The sequence below is a fragment of the Engraulis encrasicolus genome, chromosome 23 (assembly GCF_034702125.1).
Source record: "Engraulis encrasicolus isolate BLACKSEA-1 chromosome 23, IST_EnEncr_1.0, whole genome shotgun sequence".
Classification (NCBI taxonomy): domain Eukaryota; kingdom Metazoa; phylum Chordata; class Actinopteri; order Clupeiformes; family Engraulidae; genus Engraulis; species Engraulis encrasicolus.
The window spans coordinates 5763767-5783162 of record NC_085879.1 but is presented as its reverse complement, the minus strand read 5'-3'; the positions used below and the strand labels follow the sequence as shown (position 1 = coordinate 5783162).

The following is a 19396-nucleotide window of genomic DNA, read 5'->3' as shown; positions in this document are numbered from 1 at the left end:
AATCCCTCCGCCTGTTGCATAATGATAGGGACTGTGTTGTTCCTTGTGGTGATGTGTGTTTTGCTCTGAGGCCTAGCATGAGGTTATGCTGAGGAGTGGTCAAACACACACACATGGCTGCTATTGAATTGCAAGCCCACTGCAGTGTGTGTGTGCGTGTGTGTGTGCGTGTGTGTGTGTGTGCATGCGTGCGTACAAGCCCACTAGTGTGTGTCTGTGCGCAAGCCCACTAGTGTGTGTGTGTGTGTGTGTGTGTGTGTGTGTGTGTGTGTGTGTGTGTGTGTGTGTGTGTGTGTGTGTGTGTGTGTGTGTGTGTGTGTGTGTGTGTATGACGTGTGTGTGCGCCTCTCTTGACAGGCCACAAATGCTGCTCTGTAGTGAAAGCACGCCCATTTCCTATGTTCCTGAAACACAAACACAGCCATGCTTTTCATGCATCGTTGGCTTTGCAGTCCCCCCTGTTTTGCCCTCTTAATTATTTTCTCCCACTCTCCTCTCTCCTCCCTTCTCTTTCTCTTTCTCTCTCTTCTGCAGGGGTTGTGGCATCTGAATGACATTTTTTTTTCTTTTTTAAGGTTGTGTTTGTCAGTCCATAGCACAACTGTGCTTCTGTAATCTAAGAATTTGTAATAAAGGTGTTATTAAATTCAATTCTGTCTCTATGTCTCTCTCTCTCTCTCTCTCTCTCTCTCTCTCTCTCTCTCTCTCTCCTCTCTCTCTCCTCTCTCTCTCTCTCTCTCTCTCTCTCTCTCTCTCTCTCCTCTCTCTCTCCTCTCTCTCTCTTCTCCTCCAGGGGGCGTTGCATCTGAATGACAGTGTGGTTCCTCAGCCTCCGCGGCTGCAGCTGACGGCTGAGAAGTTGGCCAGGGACGGGGCCTTCCTCATGGACTGTGGCAATGTGAGCATCACCCTCCTCCTCCTCCTCCTCCTCCTCCTCCTCCTCTTCTTCTTCCACACCAGGCTCTCTCTCTGCCCTCCTTGGCTTGACAACTTGTTGTGAAATGATTTTTGCAAACAGTGGCAGAGGCAAAAAAAAAAATGCACGATAAGGCAACAACACCGCAGAAATAGCTCTCTGTCTAGGACACAGACTGCTGCATGAATTTTATATTAGGCCAGATCTTGTGCAATGCATTTAGAGATAGCAGTGATAGGCATGCTCAACTTTTAACAAAAAACAACTTTGGTAGTGCGCAAAAGAAACTGTCAATATGAAGGGGGAAATAGTATCATTATTATTTATTCAAGCCAGATTTTTATATGAACGATGTTCACCAGTAGTCAAGATTTTTTCCTTGAATGAGTATGGTTATGGTTCGTCACATTCTCCCTTTTCTCTGTGTGGCTTACTTTCACAGGTGTTATATCTTTGGGTGGGGAAATGCTGCAATGAGATGTTTATTCGAGAAGTTCTGGGCTGCCCCAACCATGCGTCTATCCCACCTAACATGGTAAGTCCTTCAGCCCGGCCTGGATGTTCCTGTGTCCCCAACACCACTCCACTGCAGACTGGGATAAAAACTACTAGGATACCAGGAGAGCTGCTCCTGAACATTCCCTGTAGTGCAGTGCTTTAGATACATGCTGTGACTCAGTTCACAATATATAGTAAGGGATACAAGTGTGCATGTGTGATATACCAACAGTTTTTAGAGGTAGGGTGCGCACATCCACAAGTAGTTGTCCAGGTGCCAGACAAAAGGTAGTAGGTAGTGTGATGAAGCGGTCTGCACACTGTGTATTAACTCCAAAAGTACTTTATTTCATTTTAACACGGCAACGTTTCGATCCAACAGAGGGATCTTCCTCAGGTGATATACCAACAGTCTTAGAAAAGCTGTCTCTGCTCACTTGCAAATGATCTTAACCCAATTGTCATGTTTGGCAACAGCATTGAAGGGCCACATTTGATAGAATCCGCTTTCCGGGAAGTTAGTCAGCTTTGCCAGAATTGATTCATTACGTCGAATGCATGTCTAACCACCAGTTCAGTTTAACTAAATCCTCACAAGAACTAAATCTCTTGGTGTTAGCAAAATTGTAAGAAAACTCTATTCCGATTGAAAAATCCGCTTGAAATACTGAAACGGATCAGTTAGACAGTGAAATAGTGAAATGTTAGCCATGCATTAATTTGATTCATTGGATTTCTGTTCTAGTCCTGTGCCTTCTGTGCACGCCTGTCTTTACATTCTAAAGCTGTTTTGCCACTGTGCATCCGGGAAATAGAGCACAGCGACATTCTCCCACCGAGAGCTCTCCCCATGCTTGTCCTTTTCTCAGCTGTAGCTGTCTGTCTGCTTATGAATGGTAACCATGACAACGCCAGTAAATGCCACTGTTTTAGTCCAATGAGTTTTCCATGCTCCACTTTTTTGCCAGTGGATGTTGTAAAGAAGGAAATGAAACTGTTTATTTTAACAGCTTACCCATATAAAAATATATCATAAACAGAAATGGCAGATAAAAGGGCAAAAACTTGGCAGAGGATTTTTGTTTCGTTATTTCCATGGAGCTGCTGCCATTATGCCTTACATAACAATTGCTGATGCGTGCTGTCCTCCTGCTGTCCCAAGCTTGCTCTTGCATTGCTTTTCATCATGCTTATTGTTCATTTTACGGTTCTTTTTTTTAGTCAACAGTGTTCCAGCACGTTGCCAGTATTACCGTTGCCAGACAGTTATTCAAAAAATATATTTTTGGGCTTTTTTATGCCTTATTTGAGAGGACCGTGAGAGCAAGACAAGAAATGAGTGGGGGGAGAGATGGGGAATGGTTGACAAAGGACATCGGTACTCGTACTCGTACTCGTCAAGCATTTGCCGATACCAGGAACGATACTGCTATTACACAAAACAATGCAAAATCTTGTCACGTTCTGTGAACTTGAAAGCAGCATGGGAAAAAAGTGCCACCTCATACATTTACTAACATTTAAATGTGTTAAACATGTTAAAAAACAAGGCCATGCATTTATTTTCATTATATTTTGTTGGTAAAAGGTATCGGTAACGGTATTCGGTATCGGCAAGTACACACATTAATGTACTCATACTTGTATCGGTTTTCAAAAAAGTGGTATCGGTGCATCCCTAGACATCGCGTCACAATCGAACCCGGGTCCCCGTTGTAATGGTACGACGTCTTAGCTCATTGAGCCACTGCGCCCCCATTGCCAGACAATTTTTAACTTACTGAAGTTACTTCTTTTCCACATAGCACCCCTGAAGAATTTCATTGTGGACCTTTCCAAAACACTTAAACAGAAACATAGTGATGTGGTTAAAGTAAGTCTCCAAGACAGACTGCTAACCCAAAGAAAAGAGATATTGCGTGTGTAGAGCGGAGTGGAGAGGGAAGCCCACTGGACTGGAGCAGGAAGTATAAGATGGAGGCCGGAATAAATACGATCAGTCGTCTGACCAGACTGGCCTGCTCTCCTCCATCCATCATGCTTTACAGTCACTGGTTTCTCTCATGTAACACAACCCGTGTGTGTGTGCATGTGCGTGTGTATTCAACGTTAATATGCTTGCGAAGTGTGTGTGTGTGTGTGATAGTGTCTGTTGGTGTGTGTGTGTGTATGCATGCGTACGTGTGTGTGTGTGTGTGTGTGTAGTCGGAATACATGTACTCATCCTGCAGCACACCATATTTCATGCTTGTGGGGGCGGGGGCGGCGTGTGGGTTTTGTGGGCAGACGCCGTAGTGGGATATTTGGGATATTTGACATTCAAGACACACACACACACACACACACACACATACACACATACACACACACAAACACACACACACACACACACACACACATACACACATTTCCTCCCCTCGCACCGCGGTGGTGGCGTGATAATCTCAAGACGTGGTCACGAAAACATGAGTGAAAATAAAATGGAAAAAATAGTAGAGCACGTTGGAAGGGAGGGAAAATAAGAAATAAAACCAGAGCAAGAACAGAGTGGTTTAAGTCTGTTTGTGTTTCTCCTTTTCCTGGTGTGGCTAGACGCAGATTCCTGAGCTGGAGAACCCTCTCTCGGAGCAGACGCGCACCTTCCTGTCCTGGCTTCAGGAGACCAGGAGCTTCACTCCTGCTTTCTACGTGGTCAAGTACGTAGCCTCTAGTGTCGTTTGTTTGGGTGCGGGTGTCTGTGTCTGTCTGTGTGTCTGTTTGGAGGGACAGCAGCTTACAGTATATCACGAAAGTGAATACACCCCTCACAATTTTGCAGATGTTTGAGTATATCTTTTCATAGGAAAGCATTACAGAAATGTAACTTTGACACAATGATTAGTGACCTTTTAAAAACATATTTAACCACTTACATTTCTTGTTCACTCATAAAAAATCAAAATACAGCCATTAATGTTTGAACATGTACTCACAAAAGTGAGTACACCCCAGATTAAAATCCGGTAGAGAAGGGGCTATGTTGGCTCGAATCGTCTCGAAATGAAACGAAATGAAAAGGGATGACAAGGGAGGTCATCAGTGTGCGTTTCAACCTTTCTTTGCATTGAACTTTTACATTTTGAGTCTGCATCTGGCTTAAATAGATTGGTGTGAGATTTGAATGCAATCCTATGGAGAATATCATGATCTGCTTCAGTAGTCACAGTGCATGTTGACATGTATGTTTCTTTTAGGTGTATTTCAGATTGCCAATGTTGACAGCATTCATGCATCCCCAAACCATGTCAGTCCCACTACCATGCTTGGCTTATGAGAGGATACACCTTTTTTGTACAACTCACTTGTTTACCACCACACATGCTTGACACCATCTAAAGCAAATTTGTTTATCTTGGTCTCAAGAGAGATGAACAGACCAAGGATATGGATCACTGGAACCATGTTGTGTGATCTGAAGAGACCAAGATAAACAAATTTGCTTTAGATGGTGTCAAGCATGTGTGGTGGTAAACAAGTGAGTTTTACAAAAAAGGTGTATCCTCTCATAAGCCAAGCATGGTAGTGGGACTGACATGGTTTGGGGATGCATGAATGCTGTCAACATTGGCAATCTGAAATACACCTAAAAGAAACATGCATGTCAACATGCACTGTGACTACTGAAGCAGATCATGATATTCTCCATAGGATTGCATTCAAATCTCACACCAATCTATTTAAGCCAGATGCAGACTCAAAATGTAATAGTTCAATGCAAAGAAAGGTTGAAACGCACACTGATGACCTCCCTTGTCATTTTGTTTCATTTCGAGACGATTCGAGCCAACATAGCCCCTTCTCTACCGTATTTTAATCTGGGGTGTACTCACTTTTGTGAGTACATGTTCAAACATTAATGGCTGTATTTTGTTTTTTTTCTGAGTGAACAAGAAATGTAAGCGGTTAAATATGTTGTTAAAAGGTCACTAATCATTGTGTCAAAGTTACATTTCTGTAATGCTTTCCTATGAAAAGATATACTCAAAAATCTGCAAAACTGTGAGGGGTGTATTCACTTTCGTGATATACTGTATGTGTGGATACAAGGTGGTAGGCATAGACCAAATCTGTAATATTGTGTGTGAGTGATTGCACAGCTTCACTCCTGCATTCTATGTGGTCAAGTAAGCTTGCAGTATCTGGGTGGTGTCTGTCTGTCTGTCTGTCTGTCTGTCTGTCTGTCTGTCTGTCTGTCTGTCTGTCTGTCTGTCTGTCTGTCTGTCTGTCTGTCTGTCTGTCTGTCTGTCTGTCTGTCTGTCTGTGCTGAATTATCAAGAGTTTTTATGTGTGGATACTGTACATACTTTGCACATTCACGATTATCGTATATGATTGTGTGACTAACTGATTCAAGTGAGTCTCCAGTATCATGTAGTGCATGCATGCGTGCGTGCGTGCCTGTGTGAGTGCGCTTTAGTGACACCAGTCCTTATGTGTGGATGAATGATGGTATGCACATACAGTACCTGGTCTGGAGCTGTGTGTTCTTGGCAGCCTTTGCACATGCACAACTGGTTCTCTGGCAGTTGCATATAATAAATCCAGCTGACTGGGTAGTTTTCTAGGAGGGACACATGTGACAATGCATGTGATATTGCGCAATATATTGTGCAATGTCACAAGTCTATGTGTATCTCATTGCCTGTAAAACTATGTGGCAGTCATAATCCAGAGGATTGAATTTTAATTTTACCACCCGCCAGACACTGAATGTGTAATTTAAAACTAACACACTCACACTTAAAAGCATGTGTATTCATTCTTCCAGTGTTTAACACCATTTGTAAACCCTCAATGTTTTTGTTTCCCTTCAGGGACGAGGCGTCGGCGAAGAGCAGCTTCTTCCAGCACCTGATTGAGGATCGCTCCGAGTCGGCCCTGTCCTACTATGAATTCCTCCTGCACATCCAGCAGCAGATCTCCAAATAGAGGCCGACTACACACACACAAACAAGACACACACTCATAAGAGGACATACACGCAGGGGCAGAGGCGGCCCCGAGCAGGCCAGACGTGCACAGACGCCCTCCCCTGGCCACCTGATTCACCTCCACCCCCCCACCCCAACACTCTGCAAACCCCCCACCTCCACCTCCCCACACACCCACCCCTTCCTCTGTGGCGTTTTCAGCTCCTAGTTGACGACATTGTGTGTGTTTAGCAGGAAGCCCCTTTAGGGTAGGAGATTGTTTGTAGGGGATGTGGAAGTTGGTGAATGGAGGGGGTTGGGTGGGGTGGGGGGTAGGATGGATAGGATGGACATTCATGAGGAGAAGAAAAATGGAAAGGGGAGCACAAAGGAAAAACGAAACTCTGCCAATGACTTTTTTTTTTATTCCATTGTTGACATTTTTTTGTTGTTGAATGGAGATGGAAACCAGAAAAGAAAAAGATGAAGGTGGAACAGCAGTAGTTCATGGAACCTGTCCCTGCTACGCCCCCCTCCCTCCTTTACACTCCCTCCACCATCATCATGTTTCCTTGATCTACTACTTCTGTTACAGCACTCCACATTCCTATTCTCTATTCTCTATTCCCTATTCCCTATTCTCTCTCTCTCGCTCTCTCTCGCTCTCTCCCGCTCTCTCCCTCTCTCTCTCCCTCTCTCTCTCGCTCTCGCTCCCCATTCAAGAGGAAACATTCCCTTACCTAACTGCCCCCCTTCCATCCAACTTCCTCTACTACCCAGTAGGACATCTCTACAAGGAGTAGTTTCCATCCACTCCACTCCACTCCACTCCACTCCACATCCCAAGAAGGCTCCATAGAGCACATGCTCCATACAGGAGTAGCACTACTGCTTCTCTCCTAGGTCAACCCCCCTCCTCTTTCCCTTCACCCCATTCATTTTGAATTGTTTGAACACTTTAGTAACTTATTTGTTTTTATTTGTTTCTCTGTCTGTTACTTTTGAACACTTTGTTTTTGCACAAATGAGGATGAATGGTTTTTGGAACGTAGAAATGCCACTGAAACACTGTTTGGGAACACATCGAATTGAAGGAGGCCCCAGTCATCCTCTCTTACCCACTCCGGGCCATGTTCCACACCCCTCCCCTTGCTGTTTTGCCCCCCACCACACAACATGCGTGTTGATTTTCTCAAGCTGCAACACTATCCCCATCAACCCCCAGGTTTGTTTTTCTTTTTCTTTTTCTTTTCAGAGACTGACACAAAAAACGGAACTTGCTACCCTCTTTCTAACCCTGGGAATCTGGGGCTAGAAGACAAAAAAGGAAGGAAAAAAAGAAAAAGAACATATTTTATGTGCTATAATTTATGACCAGCTTCTTGATTAAAATTGGAAAAAAGAGATGTTTGGTTTGTTTTTTGGTGTCTGTTCATCAGTTTTGGTCCTATTGAGCTGTGTTCAGTCTAGACAGAAAGGTGTCCGTGTCGACTCTGACACCAGTGATATTGGGAGCCAGTAGAAGCTGAATTTATACTGTTTCTTTATGTTATCATGTGCTACCTGGATTAGTCCGCTGATGTCTATTTCGTTGCTTAGAAAAAACAAGGTTTACTTGGTTGGAATGAGGAATCAACTTTTTGGTTCCCGATTTTCGTCATATTGGTCGTATTTGTCTAGATTTAGTTTAGACTGAAAATGGTCTTCAATAGATCTCCTTTATCTTGTGACAGAACCGCATGGTCCAGTTTCAGAGATATTGCTATGCCAAATTTCAGGGGTGGAAAAGTAACTTTTTACTTTTACTCAATATTGTACTTGAGTAGCTTTTATGAATACTTTGTACTTTTTAAGTAATTTTTTAAATTAATACTTTTACTTGTACTTGAGTACATTTTGACCCAAGTACTTTACTCAATTACACTGGAACCTGGCCTGAGTACTGAGTAAAAAAAAAATGACTGAGAGACAAAATGCCATGCACAATAATGCCACAATCCGCCAGAAATGAAAGATTGTGCAGGATGGCACACAGCATTTGCACTATTTTACTATCTTGTATCAATGTACTGGATGATGGCTCGTGTCAAGCAAGAGATAGAGGTTATGGAGGACGATATTCAAGAAAAATAAACATGACATTCTCAAGAGGAAAGCTAATTAAAAGTAACTAAGTACTTTTTACTCAAATTACATTTTAAGTGAAGTACTTTTTACTTTTACTTGAGTAGATTTTTAGATAGGTACTTTTACTTGTACTTGAGTAGAATTTAGGCAAAGTAAAGATACTTTTACTTGAGTACACATTTTCTGTACTCTTTCCACCTCTGCCAAATGTCCATGAACTACAATATTCAACCATACCAAGGCTTTGAAGGCATTTTTCCTCAGTTTCAATGTTGGCGTAGTTAATGCACTTTGCCTTTGTAGAGCAGAATATTTGTGATGGTGACTGGAGATCACTAGCCTGCCAGGATAATGCTGCTGTTGTATTTCAATAGCTCAGTGTTGTATTCCAAAAACAGAGTCCACTTTTATTGCAAACGATATGTAGGTCATACATAGGAGTTCAAATTGCAGTGCTCTCTAAGCCTGCAGCGTTTTTTGAATGTCTTAGAAACTGACTGACACACCTGCTGTGTTTTGATGCAGTGCTGCAACAAAATACTTTTCTGAAGCTTCTTCCCAAGGGGGAGGCTGAAGGCAATGACGCTTAACTTGTGATTTAAGTTTGAGTATCACATTGCACTCACTTAACCCTTTGAGGAGTACCATCACAATATTGTACGTATGCGATTAGAATTTTGCCAAAATGTTGAGTTCTCATTATGATGTCAGAAGGACTTTGCGAGCTTTTTAACACAGACTTGCTGTAGAGTGTTTGAGTAAAATTCTAGAAGAACTGGGGGAAAATTCTTACTCCTCAAAGGGTTAATACACGTAAGTTAACTCATGGGAAAACGGTACAGTACTGGACTGGTTAGTTCAAGTAAGGCCCAGTAGCTTCAAAGTTAGTTCATACAAAGTATCTGCCCACAAGCAAGTACCACAGGCTTATTGACAGTAGCCAGATTCCTGACACATAGTGAAAGTGCCTGGCTCACCAGTACAGGGCAGGAGATCATGGCAGGCTGAAAGATATATTGCAGAGGAAGAGGCCATGGCAGCAGGTCTGATCCCTTAGGTCAGAGCATAACGCTGCCCTGTGACTCGGGCCCATATGTCACAATGAGCCGGGAGACAGGAGGACAATACTGCATGAATCATCATGGGCTTACCGTTAGGAGGAGGCGGATGCTTCAAATTAATCGCCTGCAGTCAGTCACTCGGTGTTGAGGCGAGGGAGTATCAGTATCATTATGATAATCATGACACAGTAGGTGCTTGTCGGTGCTTGTCATGCATTTGTCAGTTGTAGTGTTTGACAGCTGCTGTGTTCTGTGTGAATGCTGGTGATCTCCGTTTTGAATCAGTCACTTAATATGGGAAGTAGTATTAATATATCATAATGGATGATAGTCGGTGCTTGTATTTATTTGTCATAATATTTGCCAGTTAGTGGGGAGTAGTAGCCTATTCACTCTTTGTTGACAACACTCAACTAGGCCTACATCTTAACGACAATGCTATGACAATGAATGCAAGGAGTCTTAGGTAACCGATTAAGACTTGGTCATTACCATTTTGGTGACAATGAGGTTAATATGTCATTATGGTAACCAATGGCAGTAAGTGCTTGTATGTATTTGTCATATTTGCCAGTTTAGTTAGTGTTTGACACCTTGTTGTGTTGAGATGTTTTGTAAATGGGAATATCCACTTGGAATTCTTGTCTTGAAAAGGAATTCCTCAAAGGCTTTTCTGTGGTTGACTGACTATTGCCACTACAAGCCTGACCAGGCAAATCATGTCTAGCTGACATTCATGATGCGACTGGTTGAAGGGGTTGTGGATGGTTTGCCTGACCTGACTGAAGTCTGCAACAGACTTGCAGTCAGGATAGCCAGGCTATGTCTGTGGCTCTTATTTACTTCTGGCTTCACCTCTTAATATGGAAGTTCATAAAAGGCTCTTCTGCGTGTCTTTATTACTCCATCAACACTTCATCAGCTCATTGTACATTTCCCGAGCGATGAGTGTTATTCATGTCTTTATATAGCCAACACATCATCATATGATCGCTTATTATTATTACTGGCACTTGAAATGGATCCAACCCTAACATCCGTCATGGCCCCCGTTCATCCTCACATGGGTGATGATCATGTTTCCTGTTAAAGGCACCACAGAACTGTGAATCTATTATTACAAGCACCTCTGCATGGAAAAAATACCCCATATTAATGCCTGTCTGCCTGTCTGTCTGTACCCATATTAATGCCTGTCTGCCTGTCTGTCTGTCTGTCTGTCTGTGAGTCTGAGGAAGCCCCAGAGATCTGTGGTTGCAGACATTTACTCAGGGAATGTGTTTGAGGAGTACGATTAGAGACAGTTTAAAGGTTGATCCAAATATAAAATCTTTGGTTTGATCACTTACAGTACATGCATTTTCTGTGAAAGTCTTACCTTACTCTTACTCTTGAAGTTGTAAATAAGATGTACAAATACGCATATGACCCCATTCTGCCCTCCCCGCTCTGCCCTGGACCCAGAGATGTGTTTGCTGGCTCCTGTTGATCCACTTGCAACACAAGCAAAATACATCATGATAAGAAAAAGTTGATGTTATACATTTCTTGGCCTTACCTTTAACTTCATTTGTTTGCTGACCTCAGCCCTTACCCCAACATTGAAAAAGCACAGTCTTCCAATAAATTGGTAATAGACAGTCTCAGCATCTGCATACAGATGTCCGATATCAATGTGTTTTTGTGTGTCTAGGTTGGGAAAGGCCTCAGAGATCCACAGTTGCTGCCATCTGCTCAGATTATGCCGAACTGAAGCAGACACGCACAACCAAAATGCATAATGAAAAAAGTAAGAACGCAGACTTAAGATATACGACGTGAGTTGACATCGAGTCTGACTTTATTTACAGAGTTCATCTCAAAGCCAACCCCAAAATTTAATGCCAGCTTTAACAAGGCACAGAGTGTCTGCAAATGGTTAATGAATGGCCTCAGCATCTGTGTACAGTCTGTGGGCCAGCTAACGTGCAAATAGGGAGAGGTCCAGAAGAAAAGTGATAAAAGGAAAGAATAGTAATTTGCAATTATACATGGGTTATACATTTTTGTTTTCTCCTGGCTGCGCGACACCAGCTGCGCATAACACAATCTCTGATTGTTGGAAACCGCTGACCGTCAAAAAAATAGCTCATGTGGTTGGCTGTAAATGTCTTGCCCCTCCTCACAATATAGTGTTTATAAACATGGTGAACCCATGTATACACACAGGTGTAGATGACTTTTGGTGAAGTAGGCTGCAGCATGCAGTAACTGTGGAAGAGCTGCTGATAGCCTTGACTGGACCCCATGCAAAATCATCTGCATACCCTCCCCTCATATTAGTTTATACAATTTAATGGGGACCTATTTCTAGCCCTTCCCCTCTCCCTAGACCAGGGCTTTTTACTTTATCATGACACACACCCCTTTGCACCAGTACATTCCAGCCAAGGCCCCCCTAACATGGGCCGTGCCACACTATTTTTCTGTGCATCCCCTTTCACAACCATAGACCCCAAGGGTCCCCGACCCCGACTTTGAAAACCACTGCCCTAGACCCTGGGCCCCCTGTCAGCAGGCCCCAGCCGTGGCGTAACACCCTGGAGACCTCCTACTGGAGCTGTTTACAACACGGGCTGCTGTGACCAATCCTTACAGTATGGTGATGGTGGTGGAGAGAGAGAGAGTTGGCTTTTTAACATGTGATACCCACCTGGTCTTAATTAAACACTAGAGTAATTACTACCCCGCAGCCACCAACCAAGACTCCTTTCTCGCACACTAAATCCTCCCGTGTCAGCTTTAGCTGCACATGCTTTGAGGGCCAAAACACTGTACTTCTACTGCCAAAAAGCAGGGAAATCATTACCACGGAACACAAGTTCTTAATATGCATATTTATTTATACCCTGTGGTGGAGCTTGTTTAGGGGGCATGGCTTGAACTGCTGATTTCTCACAGATGAGTATCAAAGAGATGAGGGAAAGCCGTTGGCTTTTTTTCAGTGGAGGTTGTTTGGTTGTAAAGGTCTTGTGGCCGGGCAGAGGAAAGCTGTGTGTGTGTGTGTGTGTGTGTGTGTGTGTGTGTGTGTGTGTGTGTGTGTGTGTGTGTGTGTGTGTGTGTGTGTGTGTGTGTGTGTGTGTGTGTGTGTGTGTGTGTGTGTGTGTGTGTGTGTGTGTGCGCGTGTGCGTGTGCATGTGCATGTGTGTGTAGATGCTAAGGCTTATGCCTTGTTTGCTTTGACTTGAACAAGGAAATTGAACAGATAATACGGCCTTGTACAATGTTCTGCTAAATGCTTCGCAATTACTCCTCTCCTTCCCCTGGCCGAGGCTAAAAATATGCCGTATCCTGACTACTGTTATTAGCCTTTCCCTTTAGCGAGATTAGTCTTGTCTAAATTGCTGACATAGTCGGTCAAGGACATCCAAACAAATATTGGCCTTTTTCCGTGTCAGATATTGACCCCCTGACATAACGCAATGCAATCTCTTGCTCTCAGGCTGTGTGGATAAACAAACAAATATGGCTTGTTTTGCTCCGACGTGCACCTTTCACTGATGCCGTCCTCAGGAAAAGCACCATTTACCATCGTCATGGGGGCATGATGTGTGTATTTTTTCTCACTAAAAACCACACAGGAAGTGGCTTGCTTGGTAGAATAACGAGCGTGCTTCTGAACGGCGATACATTCTTTGCTCAGGAAATATACAATTAACTAATGAATCATTGACTCTCTCTCTCTCTCTCTCTCTCTCTCTCTCTCTCTCTCTCTCTCTCTCTCTCTCTCTCTCTCTCTCTCTAAGAGGCCTCGAGGGTTCATTTGCAAGAGCCTTGACTTCCCAAGTATTCAGTCTGGCCAGCGCTTTGGAGGGAAAATTGCTCTTTGGCCCTCAGACCCAGAAAGTTTGGAGCTCATTTCTTTTCTCTAATGGAAACGTTTTAGTGTTTTGTATGAGGGCCAGGTATAGCACCAATGGCTGTCAGGACCTCCATTGATTGGCAATGCACATTTTATCAGAGAACCCAAGCTAAGATAACGTCGACGTCGTTAAGTGGGTTACAACAAAATAACAGAACATTGGGTTTCCCTGTAGAATATGTCTTAAACAACTGTGTGAAGGAGGCACACAGATTTGCCCTCATTGTCACATAAAGATACCGTGACTCACTCAGTCGTCTTTGATCTTATCTGTCTTCATGCTTACACACCCAGTTCAAACGGTTGTCTCTTCCTCTTTCTCACATCAACACCACCGACATACACCACCTTCATCACAGAGTGCATCTGCAGTCTGTAGACACACTCATATAGTGTAGGACACAAATAACATGACCAACTTCTAAGCTGTATCTTTCGCTTTTGATGGACACAGACACATAAGGGTGCCCGTGTTGTGTGCAACACACACACACACACACAGACACACAGACACACAGACACACACACACACACACACACACACACACACACTATGTGCCTACAGTATGCACACACACACACACACACACACACACACACACACACACACACACACACACACACACACACACACACACACACACACACACACACACACACACACACACATTCACTGGGAGGTTTCCTTCCCCATTTCTGGTGGGGCACATGTGGTTTGCGAGGTGTTACTGCACAATAGCTAGAGCGTGCAGTTGGCAGCAAACAGTACCAGCACACATGCTAACCAGCTATGTTATGTTTAACCTCGCACTTAGCTGCCCAGTCTTTTACACACATCCACACCCACTTCCACAAACTCTCTCTTCCCACTACAACAAGCCTTTCTTTGATATTTTCACAAACACGATGTCACTGTTTCCTTTTCTCCCTCTCAGTTGAATGACTACATTTTCCAAGAAATGGACCCAAACTGCTTTTCTTTCTCTCTCCTCAGTCTCTGTTGGGTGTCTGGAATGTATAAAATCAGATCTGAAGCAGTCGTTTGCTGATAAATCCATCATCTCCTCCCCTGTACTCCCTCTGAGGAGAGTAAACATGTTGTACATGGCCCACACACACACACAGACACACACAGACAGAAATGTCCAGAATCCCAGAGATTATTTCACGGAGATAATGGTGAGCGGACAAGCAGCCATGGAGCTTCCAGGTGTAGTCTTGACTTCAGCAACAGACACGGCATATCCTGTAACCAAACAATTGGCTATTGTTTAGCAGGAAATGCAGGAAGATAGCGGTGTTTGTCGCAAAAGAGGGGGTGCAAAATAGCAAGAGACTTTTGCTTTTACAAACCCCAACTCCGATGAAGTTGGGACGTTTGGTAAACAGTGAATAAAATCAAAATGCTATCATTTTCAAAACATTAAATCTATTCATTAGATGGAGAATAGTGAAAGACAACATATTAAGTGTTAAAACCGAGAAAAAAATATTGTTTTGGGGGGCATATGTACTCATTTCTAATTTGATAAATCCAACACGTCTCAAAAGAGTTGGGACGGGGACAATAAATGGCAGCAAATGTCGAGGAAGACTAAAAACAAAACAAAAGACAACACTTAACAGTTAAATACATTAACCGATTGATGAATTTATATTAAAAAAACAGTGTTAATTCCTATCTTGGACATGATTTCACCAGCTTAAATGGTGGGTGTATTCCTTGTCATGTTTTGCAATGTTTTCCTTTCTGTAGTGCTTACAGTGTGACAGTTCTTGACCAAAAGCCCACCATTTTATCACCTGCTGGTCCTTATGATGGAGCCAAACTGTTAAAACCTAGTAGAGAATGCAATTTGACCTTACTATGTGGCAGTAATCGAATATCTCCCTTCAAAATATAATGCATGAGTGGCTTTTCATGCTGTTTAAAACCCATTTATGCCATTCAGCACTGTATTTAACTCTACAGATGAGTGAGAACATCTTAACCAATGCACTACTGCACCCGCATGCCATCATGGAGGCTGACTTTTGAAGCTAGCACTAACACAAGTTGGATGGTCCATTTTCACTGTAGAACAGGATGTGCAATGCTCTATTATTGTCAAAAAGAATGGACTTCTACAACTTCTGCCGACTTCTGTAAGCAAAGGACAGTTTCCCATGTCTTCTGGGTCTATTTCAAGTGAGCTCAGGTGCTTAGGAGAATGTTACACCCCTGTATCATTTGCACGCATTAAGCATTCTTAATATGGTCAATTTTCAATAGCTCTAATTCCTGGAGTGCTAGAGTGAGACTACAGCCAATATATATTTCATGATGTCATGAACCTATACAATGATTTTAGTAACAAAAATATGTCTTATATACACTCAATCGTGGTAAATCAAAGGGAATTCAAAAATGTATGTAATAACTATGGTAATTATTCCCTTTGCATCTTTAATTCTGAGTGACTCAGCCTCTCTGTGATGATCTTATACCTGGACACCTATATTGTCCTTCAGTACAATTCATTTTGAAATGGTCTTTTTTTGTTGTTTTATCTTATTTGGATGTTTACTAAATTTCACTGATCCCCATCCCAACTTATTTGAGACGTGTTGCATTTATCGGTAACACTTTATAATAAGTACCCCTTTTTAGGCATTACTAAAGGGTTAGTTAAGCCTTATTTTACCATTAGTTAACCCTTAGTGAATCACGAGTTAATCATTATGTAAGCATTATTTCTCATTTCCTAACTATTATCTACTACCGTTAGTAAATGGTTAGTGTGTGCTGATATAATGGTTCGCTAAGCAAAGTTAAGCCTTAAATAAGCCTTATTTTAACAATAGTTAACCCTTAGTAAATAACGAGTTAGTCGTTATGTATGTGTTATTCCTCATTTCTTAACTATTATCTACTACCATTAGTAAATGGTTAGTGTGTGCTGATGTAACGGTTCGCTATGCAAAGTTAAACCTTAGTTAAGCCTTATTTTTAACATTAATTAACCCTTAGTGAATCACGAGTAAGTCGTTATGTATGTGTTATGTCTCATTTCTTAACCATTAACTAATACCGTTAGTAAATGGTTAGTGTGTGCTGATGTAACTACTCGCTAAACAAAATTAAGCCTTAGTTAACCCTTAGTGAATCACGAGTCATTCATTATGTATTTCTGTGAAATGATTAAGTACTGTTAATTAATCATTCGTCTATGGTGATTTAACCTTCTGATAAGCATTAGTAAACCATCATTAAAATGTCTGATAACCCACCTTTATTTATGAAAAAAACATTATCTCTTTGTTGTCTCCTACCACCTAACCATTAACAAGTACTATTAGGCATGTATGGTAACGGTTTGTAAACTCTTGCTTTAGCATCAGTGAAGTCTTATTTAACCCTTTTGTAATGGTTAGTGTGTGATGACTGGTAGCATGGCAAACAGTAGGCCTAGGCCTAAGTTGAGGCTCATGTGACTGCCCCTCATGGATGTTTCTGGACATTAACAAATGACTTGTTAAGCGTTGCTTATGCATTATCAAGGAGTTACGAACCATTACTTAAGTATATCTGGGGAACTGATCTAAAGTGAAAACCTGTTATGGCTTTACAACACATTAACGAATGACTTGATAAGCATTGCTTATGCATTACCAAGAAGTTTCAACGCAATAATAACGCATATCTGGGGGACTTTTTAAGTGAAAACCTATCCATACTTTCCAAAACATTAACAAATGACTTGATAAGCATTGCTTATGCATTACCAAGAAGTCACAACTCATTACTAACGCATATCTGGGGAACTGTTCTAAAGTGAAAACCTTTCCATGCTTTCCGAAACGTTAACAAATGACTTGATAAGCATTGCTTATGCATTATCAAGGAGTTACAACTCATTACTTAAGTATATCTGGGGAACTGATCTAAAGTGAAAACCTTTCCATGCTTTACAAAACGTTAACAAATGATTTGTTAGGCATTGCTTATGCATTAACAAGAAGTTACATCTCACTACTTGCGCATATCTGGGGAACTTTTAAAGTGAAAACCTTTCCATGCTTTCCAAAACGTTAACAAATGACTTGTTAAGCATTGCTTATGCATTATCAAGGAGTTACAGCTCATTACTTAAGTATATCTGGGGAACTGATCTAAAGTGAAAACCTTTCCATGCTTTACAAAACGTTAACAAATGATTTGTTAGGCATTGCTTATGCATTAACAAGAAGTAACAACTCACTACTTGCGCATATCTGGGGAACTTTTAAAGTGAAAATCTTTCCATGCTTTCCACAACGTTAACAAATGACTTGTTAAGCATTGCTTATGCATTATCAAGGAGTTACAACTCATTACTTAAGTATATCTGGGGAACTGATCTAAAGTGAAAATCTTTCCATGCTTTACAAATCGTTAACAAATGATTTGTTAGGCATTGCTTATGCATTAACAAGAAGTTACAACTCACTACTTGCGCATATCTGGGGAACTTTTAGAGTGAAAACCTTTCCATGCTTTCCAAACCGTTAACAAATGACTTGATAAGCATTGCTTATGATGAAATAACACATACATAACGACTTACTCGTGATTCACTAAGGGTTAATTAATGTTAAAAATAAGGCTTAACTAAGGTTTAACTTTTCTTAGCGAACCGTTACATCAGCACACACTAACCATTTACTAATGGTAGTAGATAATAGTTAAGAACTGAGGAATAACACATACATAACGACTAACTCGTTATTTACTAAGGGTTAACTATTGTTAAAATAAGGCTTATTTAAGGCTTAACTTTGCTTAGCGAACCGTTATATCAGCACACACTAACCATTTACTAACGGTAGTAGATAATAGTTAGGAAATGAGAAATAATGCTTACATAATGATTAACTCGTGATTCACTAAGGGTTAACTAATGGTAAAATAAGGCTTAACTAACCCTTAAGTAATGCCTAAAAAGGGGTACTTATTATAAAGTGTTACCGATTTATCAAATTAGAAATGAGTACATATGTCCCCCAAAACAATATTTTTTCTCGGTTTAAACACTTAATATGTTGTCTTTTCACTATTCTCCATCTAATGAATAGATTGAATGTTTTGAAAATGATAGCATTTTGATTTTATTCACTGTTTACCAAACGTCCCAACTTCACCGGAGTTGGGGTTTGTAGTTTGTGGAGTATGGCGTGCTCTTATCCAGATAGTTTGTTGGCTTCTTGGGTTTGGGTGCTCTTTAGTCCAAGGTATAGTACTTCCAGGATCAAAAAATGAGAATAAATTCTCTGACTAAGGCACTCCAAATTAAAATGTCTTTATTGATGTGACAGGTCCTACATGGACATATTAAAAACAAGGCCCACGCGTAGCGGCATGAGTGCCTTCTTCAGGGCAGACTTTTGCTTTTACTTTGCCTTCCCCATGACCAGGGAGAATATGCACATTCACAAGATTGTACTTTAAAAAACCCAAAAAAGCAAGCTTATCAAATGGTCAATAGACATTAACCTTTCCTTAAGCATATGCACTTAGGCATGGACGCGCACCTGAACACACACACACACACACACACACACACACACACACACACACACACACACACACACACACACACACACACACACACACACACACACACACACACACACACACACACACACAGATGCATACAGGATACACACACCGGCGTACAGGATATGCACACACTCTACAGATTGTTTTATGGCTGTTCGCTCACACACTCTAATCACTGTAACACTTTGTCTCGGAAGTGCGAGCTCCGTATGCCACCCTTTTAGCTTACGGCCTGGCCTCGTGTCTCGGCACATGACGTTCACACATCGTGCGGTGCGGTGTGTCCGAGCGAACGAGCGAGCCAGGATCAGGGCTCAGTGAGCTCCTCCTGTCCTGTCCTGTGTCGCTGTGTCATCATCATACAGT

General features: G+C 41.9%; 1 protein-coding gene across 3 annotated transcripts in view; it reads left to right on the top strand.

Moving 5' to 3' along the window:
• sec24b (SEC24 homolog B, COPII coat complex component) overlaps positions 1-7769 on the top strand; it is a 37204-nt gene extending 29435 nt beyond the window's left edge. For all 3 annotated transcript variants that reach the window (XM_063190465.1, XM_063190464.1, XM_063190463.1), the window contains 4 exons: positions 794-898; positions 1359-1451; positions 4007-4110; positions 6268-7769. In XM_063190465.1, coding sequence (XP_063046535.1) covers positions 794-898; positions 1359-1451; positions 4007-4110; positions 6268-6382 — 417 coding nt within the window. In that variant the 3' untranslated portion in view covers positions 6383-7769. The remainder of the gene's footprint in view (positions 1-793; positions 899-1358; positions 1452-4006; positions 4111-6267) is intronic.
• The last annotated feature ends 11627 nt before the right edge of the window (positions 7770-19396 follow it).